This window comes from Labeo rohita, chromosome 17 (genome assembly GCF_022985175.1).
Source record: "Labeo rohita strain BAU-BD-2019 chromosome 17, IGBB_LRoh.1.0, whole genome shotgun sequence".
NCBI classification, from domain to species: Eukaryota; Metazoa; Chordata; class Actinopteri; order Cypriniformes; family Cyprinidae; genus Labeo; species Labeo rohita.
Window position 1 is genome coordinate 17,732,300 of NC_066885.1, and position 8,230 is coordinate 17,740,529.

General features: G+C 39.0%; 1 protein-coding gene across 1 annotated transcript; it reads left to right on the forward strand.

Moving 5' to 3' along the window:
• Positions 1-461: 461 nt before the first annotated feature.
• vgll2b (vestigial-like family member 2b) lies at positions 462-8,230 on the forward strand. The gene is made up of 4 exons (XM_051132607.1): positions 462-742; positions 1,602-1,929; positions 6,077-6,496; positions 7,354-8,230. Exons 1-4 carry the CDS (start codon positions 656-658, stop codon positions 7,395-7,397), a joined length of 879 nt encoding a protein of 292 aa, XP_050988564.1. The 5' UTR covers positions 462-655; the 3' UTR covers positions 7,398-8,230.

Sequence of the window (8,230 nt, forward strand, 5' to 3'; positions counted from 1 at the left end):
CAAACCATACATCAATGGAAAGCTTATTAATTCAGCGATAGATGTAACACTAGGACTCTTTGTACTAACTAAACTAAACTAACATTTCTAAACAACTTTATTTTGCATAAGAAAAAATACTAAAAAATGTAAATAGTATAAAAGACATACTAAAAATATATATAAAGGTTTAAGAAAATGTGCTCCAATACATTTTAAAGTTGTGCTATAGGGGGAAAATGCAAAGTATTTATATTGCACATATTTATTCCAAAAAGGTGGTTTACAATTTCATCACGTAATTGCTTTAGGCATCAATCAAGACTGACAAGGTCTGTCAATCAAACCAGTAGCCAAAACACGGACGTGCTCTGCATTGTGTGGATCATGCAGTTACATTTTCGAGGGTGGTCGGGGGTCTTGGAGTGGGGTGGGAGGGGTCGACATGTGAAGCTCTGTCTTGGGTGCATTCTGTGGTATAAACCAAACCACAATCCCGCAAGCGCAGCTGTCAGGTGCGCGTCACCCTGGACCACCGATCACTCACCGCGCGATCTGCTTACCGACAACCGAGATGTTGCACTGTCCTACCTGACTTGTCTCAGCCGTTTCTCTGCTTCTGCACAGAGCGCGACAGTTCCGCTGCCTGCGAGCCGTGAGGAGCGAGTGGGTTATCATGAGTTGTCTGGATGTTATGTACCCGGCTTATGGTCATTACGCACCGTACGCACACAAAGCTTCAGCGTTCATCAGCACTTTACCGGTAAGCAGGATTCTACACAATTAAACTTAAGATGCACTACAATATTTATTGATTATATCACGAATGAATTTGCTATGTGTTTGGTTAGAGTGGGGCAAGTTGTCACATTCCAGTGAATATTTCTTAGGTTTTTTAAACCTTAAATTATTGGCTATTTAAAGCAGTCCGTTATTCCGTTATTGCACAGAAATACAGTTCAAAATGATGCAGTTTACTGAACACACTGACCTTTTGAGCGAGGCATGTTGTAAAATAGGGTAAGTTCTCTAAGTGGAACCTGACATTAAACAGTTTACATGGACTTTTCAGATGCATTTAAACAGAAAAAATAAATAAATAAATAAAAAAATGGCACATAGTTCAGTTTTACATTTAAAACGTTTATATAAAATTATATAGTTGTAAACATTATATAGTTGAGTTGAACTGAATGTGTGCTAGTGTGGTTTTATCGTGTTTACGTTTTTATTGACGTTTTTGATCCAACCAAATATTTTGGAAAGAAATTTGATATTGTGTTTTTCTTTTTAAAGAAGGAATTCAAAGCAATTCTAATTTTAAAGAGTTTTGATGTTTATAAAAATCACTGCTAGAGAAAACAAGCATTGGTGTAACTGGATTTTTAAAACAGCTGAGATTATGGAAACTAGTCCTGGTCTCACCTGGTCTTATATCTTTTATATGAAACTGCAACTGTCATGCGCTCATGCATATACATTCATAACTGCTCAATCGGACACACGCCAAGACACACACACAAGCATACACAAACACTGACACTGACACAGTCAGACACACACACACACACACACACACACAAAATGTGTCGCAATGTCTCTCAGCTACTTCTTTTTCTTAGGCACCCCTTGGTCTGAGAAGCCCCTCGTCTCGCTGTAGGGAACCGATGGACAGCGTGGGGGCCCCGTGCTGCTCGGAGGGCGTCCCGGTTTCTGCCGGAAGCTCCAGCTCGGGGGGTCCGTCCCCATCACAGTACCCTTCAGCCGGACAGGTAGAGGAGGCTGCGAAGGACAAAGAGGTCGGGGAGGCTGAATACCTGAGCTCACGATGCGTCCTCTTCACCTACTACCAAGGGGACATTAGCAGCGTGGTGGACGAACACTTCTCTAGAGCTCTCAGCACCTACATGGAGGCCGAGGGCAAAAAGAGGCACAGTGATCCCAGCACAGGTGAGAGTGCAGCTTATAAGTTTGAATGGAGACAGATGCACAGGGAAAAGAAAAGGAACTTAAAATCAGTGAAAATCACTTCTGTGAACTCAGCTCAGCTGTATTCAAATGAAAATGCAGATGCAGATTCATCAAATTGATTTGAATTTAATGTAACGGAATAAAACTGCTTTTTAAAACAAAGTTAATGAGAAATGAAAGAGTGATACATTTTGGGACAGGTGACCCAAAAATTTAAATTCTGTCATTTTTTACTCATGTCGTTCCAAACCTGTGAGACTTACTTTCTTCTGCACACATAAAAACACTGAACGGTTCTTCATTGGCATCTTGGATACACCTTTCCATTGCACAAAATGTTCTTTATAGTGGAAAAAAGGTTCTTCAGATTTTTTAAATATTCTACACACTGTCAAAAAGTTTTTTTTTTTTTTATTATTTTTTTGAGTTCTTCTTGGCTCTTTCGTTTAAAATCCTCTTTTAAAATTCATATTTTGAGGAGCGTAAAAGAAAAGAACACAAAAGAAGATATTTTGAAGAATGTTTCAGCAGTTTGGGTGCATACACAAAAATGTGTAACCTAAAAATGGTAACAACTAAATTACCTGATTTTATTGAAGTCATAAATACTGAACCACTGCATTGAAACATCCTATTAATTTATACCAAGAACACCAATTTTGCTGGATTACATTAGGTAGAAATAGCTCTTTAAGGTCACAATTGCAGGTTATCACTTTTTACATCGCAGAATCAGTGAAAGTCAATGAAGTTTCAAGCTAAAACAACAGTGTTCAAAGTTGAAACAGTTTTCAAAATATATTTTTTTGTGTTCTGCAGAAGAAAGAAAATCATATGAGCACACAAACATTATGAGGGATGACTGAATTTTCATTTTTGTGTGAACTATCCCTTTAAGGACAGGAGTGATCTGCAAATGTAGCACAGTTGCATGGTCACAAATAGTCACAATGTCTTTCACTTTCGGTCCCTTTTGTGCCGCCAACTGAGATAGCGTGAGCAGCCTGTTGAATACCAGCTCGCACAAGTGTCTGCTATGCAAGGTGGTGCTTAATTTGTGTGTGTTTACCTTAATGAACCTTTGGTATATTCCCTCCCTCCCTCCACATGACATCTTCATCTAGCCTCTCAGACGGTGCCTGCCTCCCAACAGATACTATGTTTATACGCGGCGGTAAGCGCAGTGGCTCGAGCTCATATCGCGTTCAAGCGGCTCACAATACCGAGCGTCAGATTTATGGGGAGCTCGCCCACCCCTCCTCTGATCACGACTACATCACCGGTGTCTTTTTTCAGAGGAATTCTAAATATAAAAGTAACAGCTAAAAACATACTTCACCCCTCCCTCCACATTCTACGAAGGGTTACGGGGGGCGAGAGGGTTAGTAAAAACAACAGGTGGGGGCACGAGCAGAAACAGAAGTCTGCAGGTCTGTGGAGGTGCTGGGGGGCCGATATGACAGACGAAAGAGAAGAACACATGTGGTTCTCCAGGTTTAACTTCCTGCCTTATATAGACCTTATTCTGCACCTTTTTCTTGTCTTTCTTCTGCTCTTTTGTTGCTTGTCAATATCTTGACCTCTTCATCTTTTGTAACTCTTTGATGGGTTTTCTTATTTCTTTCTTGCTCTCTCTCTTCCGCTCTCTCTTTCCGTCGCTCATCTCTCTCATGTGGCCGTGTGTATTTCTGTGATGTGTGCTAAGCTCTTTAGAAGCAAATGGAACACCATATGATTCAATCAGAAAGACATCTGAGGGCGTGGGGCTGGAAATCATGTGACAAGCCTGACCTGAAAGTCCAAGGTGCAACGGCCTTATATGTGGACAAATGAGACAGAGAAATGTCATCTCAGCTGAACCTCTAATAATATGATAACTAACCGACACCAGCGTGCAAATTATAGGGCCGTTTGAGGGGGTCGGACCCCTCTAATTAAAGCTTGAACACTCCAAAGGAAGTTTCAATGTTTCAGCAGCATTCAGACAACATTTCGTAAACATAAAACATGAGACTACCAGTTAGTCAGAGCACACTGAAGAGAGATGCCCATGAACAGAGGTCAAATTATCCTGAGGAGGTCACCATAGCAACAGTAGCTTTCACAGACATACACTGTTCATATATATTTTTTAAATTATAGCCTTCTTTTAGATATAAAACTAAATCCACCAGCAGGTGGCAGGAAATCCCTGTCTTAAATAGTGAATAATTGAATCATTCATTCAACCAGTTTGTTCGAAACGGCTGATTTATTTAGAAACAAAGAACATGAAATTGCTAGGGCTGCCCTCGACTGAAGATTTTTCTGGTCAACTAGTAGTCGTACATCTCTGCAGTAGTGGATGCGCCTACATGTTTCATACGGATGATATAATCTGAAAATATTTGTTTTCTATTTGAGTTGGTTCATTTAAAATGAAACATTTCACTTTCTGTAGATAGCCTATATTTTTCATGTCTGTAAGACAAATATAGACAGAGTTTCGAAAATTTCGCGCTCAAGTTCACAGAGACTGAGATGGGAGAAAGTACATCCTGTTTGCTTTCATTATTTTACAAAAGCGCAACATTTCGTTGTTATTGTGAGTGTGCACAAATAAATGTAGAGTCTTTACAGATTTGAAAAAATAGGTGAGCGTTTGGATGTCCTACCCGATGTACTAAAATGTAATAAAATTTTATTGTGTAATGATGGTCGACCAAGCCTCTTCTCATTGTTTAAAGGTTAGTCGATAATAAGGGGGCAGCCCTAGAAATTGCATACTTACCTACTATGTAGTATGCAACAAATATCTCAGAGTACAGAGAAAGTAGTACGTTCAGATTATATTCATACTACACACATTCATACTATATAGAACATATTTTTTTGTGGTTGTAAAGTAATTATTAAAAAAAAAGTACCTACTCAAGACAGTATGTGATTTTATATGCGGCTTTTATGAATGAATGAGTCGTTGAATTGTTCACTCAACTTGAACGAAATACCACTCTTTGTTGATCACAAAGGTTCTGCTATGGATTTGTTTGAAGCTATTTCCATTTGTGAAACAGAGCAATAACAGGCAATACTGTATAAGTGAGATTTCATTGTGTGAGATGAACATGAAAAAATTGTGATCAAAATTTTACAGTCAATTTTAAAAAGCTGTTTACCTTCACAGACATAACCGACTGTGTTTTTGTAACTTATGTGTGTTTTTAACATAAACTTGTGTGTATTTGACAGTTTAAAGCGCAATAAGACATGAAAACTTAGTTTAGTATTCACATAACATTTGACAGCTGCTTTCTGTGTGCGTGCTTCAGATGTGTGCTCTCAGAAAACCCTATATCAGATATTTAAACTGATATGGCTTTAAAACACATAATTGTGAGTGCGATACACATGATAATCAAAACCAAATAGATGTTTTTTTGGCAGAGTGTCTGAGGTAGGTGCTGTAAAGCCACAGCCCTATTTGGAAAAGGGGGCAGGGAGTAGTAGCTCATTTGCATTTAAAGAGACATGCACAACAGCATGTTTCTGCTTCCACTCAAAATAGGCATTTTCAAAATGATATTTGACTGTGGAGAACAAAACCAGTCTTAAAGCTCAGTGTTTTTAAATTGAGATTTATACACCATCCGAATACATAAACTTTCCATTGATGTATGGTTTGTTAGGATAGGACAATATTTGGCTGAGGGTGCAAAAATAAAGATTTTAGTAATGCACATTATTAATAAAAAAATATATATATAAAAATCAAAAAGTTTTGATATATTTATGATAGGAAGTTTACAAAATATCTTCATGGAACATGATGTTTACTTAATATCCTAATAATTTTTAGCATAAAAGAAAAATCAATAATTTTGACCCATACAATGTATTTTTGGCTATTGCTACAAATATACCCGTGCTATTTAAGACTGGTTTTGTGGTCCAGACACGTTCTAGGGACACCAGACTTAGATTACATCTTGTAAAAAGGGGCATAATAGGTGCCCTTTAAATAATTATCCAACTGGCTTACAAAACTGCCAATATTTATTATGCATAATGAAAATATATCCAAATTTACAGTATTTACATGCAAACATTACATTACACCCTTTGCTTTCTTTTCTCTCCGCTTTAGATGCTTCATCCTCAAGCAGTCGGCGAAGTTTTCCCCCATCATTCTGGGACAGTAACTACCCCTCTCCTCCCAGTCGACCTCACTGTGATCCCACAGGTGCTCCTACCTACGCTATGGACCCCTACGCACAGGCCCTGCACCCGGGTCTGCCTCACTCACACGCTCACCCGCACCCATCAGAATCCTGGAGCTACTCTCAGAGCCAGCCTTATCCTCCCCCACGCCCCCTTCACGAACTGTACTCCCCTCCTGGGCTGGATGCCCACTACGGACCCCTACTGATGCCTGCCGTCCGGCCGCCACATCTCCCGACGTTGCCCGGGCATTATGATGTGGGAAAACTGGAACCCACCGCAACATGGCCAGGGCTGCTTCCGCCTGGGGAAGTGGCACAGAGCCTGGCTCTCAACATGGAACCAGGTAAGGTGATCTAATTTAAGAAAATAAAATGCAAACACTGAGGTTATTGTAATTAAAGGGAGACCTCACCCAAAAAAGTAATTACTCACCATCATGTCATTCCAAGACCTTCATTCATTCAGAACATTTGGAATTAAGATATTTTTGATGAAATCCAAGAGCTTTCTGACCCTAGACAGCAACGCAACTACCCATGTGTTATACTGTGAACGTGCATCCAAGACTGCCACGGAAGAGAAGAAATTGTTAAATTAAGTCGTTAATTTAATACTGATGTCATATGGACTAATTTAATGACGTCCCTACTGCCTTTCTGGCCCTCGGATGTGGTAATTACATTGCTGTCTACACAGGGTCAGAAAGCTCTCAGAATTCATCAAAAATATCATAAATTGTGTACTGAAGATGAATGAAGGTCTTACGGGTTTAGAACGACATGAGGGTGAGTAATTAATGACAGAATTTTCATTTTTGGTTGAACTATTCTTTTAAAATATAGCATTTTAGCTTTTTTTAAAATGGAACATTGATCAGTAATTTGCTGGTAAACTCTCAGCTTGGAAAACATAGCTAACAAGCTTTCACGTGTACCATAGAAGTTCATTTTCCAAACTAACTGAGAGTTTACCAGTAAATTACCGCTCAAGTTTGCACAGTGTTCTGTTAAGAAAAGCACATGAATTATGTTAAAAGCAAACGAGCCACACGCCCTCCAGGTTAATGGCAGGAAATGGATTGTTTGGCCTCAGTTGTTGGTGCTGATTATATAGAGAGTTTGCAGCCACCATGGAGATTGTGTGTGTGAATGGGTCCTCCTTGTTTTCAGCCATTGTGTTCATGTCTGCTTTGCACCGCAGGTCTCCAGCACCACAAGAAAGGGAAGGAGCTCTACTGGTTTTAATGAGAAGCCCTTCATCGACCATCCAATTAAAGCCTGCAGTTTGGCCCATTGTAGCTGAACTGTTGTTTCTTTAGCCCCCACGCACAGCGGCTCTCTTCACCAGCTCTGCACACGCTCTGAACACGCTCCAGGACTATTTGTGTGCACCATGGAGATATGAACATAGGGTGATGAGAGAACGCCTAAGGGAGGCAGGGGTGCTAGATGACATGGTCTTTCTGTTTTTTGATCTGTTTTTCTCTTTTTGATCTTTTATAAATTAATTTATTGTGGTGTAAAAATCCAACTTGCCCTCTACGGCTCTCTGTTTGGACGGTGAGATGTAAGAACATTGCATGGTGCGGTATATAGATGAAATGATACATTTTCTAAAGATCTGGCTGTTTATATTGATTGAATAAGGATGGCAGCAATGTGTTTGTATTGTTTCTTTGGATTATTTTATCTTCTCATGTACAGTATTTTTATTTATATAAATATATATATACAGTAGTTTTTATGTGTTTCAATAAATACACTTACGGCCAGTGCTGTTTTTTCTTTTTATGGAAAACGTGCCATGGTGTGAAACAGCTACAATAAATCAGAGACTCAAAGAATTAATAAACCATACATTATCATTAAAGAGTGAAATAAAATGATGTGATTTTCCAAGCTAATGAACCACTGTATAGAAATGACAAGGCTCCATAAATGTTGCTATAAGGGGAAAGTCATTTTTGGTGTATTTTTTATGTGTGAGTCTGTTGAATTAAAAAGGAACAGACCTGTTATGTTAAGACTACAAATGTAAGAAATTGTTTGTATTTCCATATTAAACTTGTATTTAAATA

Bases quoted from the DNA above. Each gene is read 5' to 3' on its own strand.
- vgll2b (XM_051132607.1), top strand. From the start codon at position 656: ATGAGTTGTCTGGATGTTATGTACCCGGCTTATGGTCATTACGCACCG. The intron at 743-1,601 runs GTAAGCAGGATT...TCTTTTTCTTAG, and splicing joins CGTTCATCAGCACTTTACCG to GCACCCCTTGGTCTGAGAAG. The intron at 6,497-7,353 runs GTAAGGTGATCT...TTTGCACCGCAG, and splicing joins GGCTCTCAACATGGAACCAG to GTCTCCAGCACCACAAGAAA.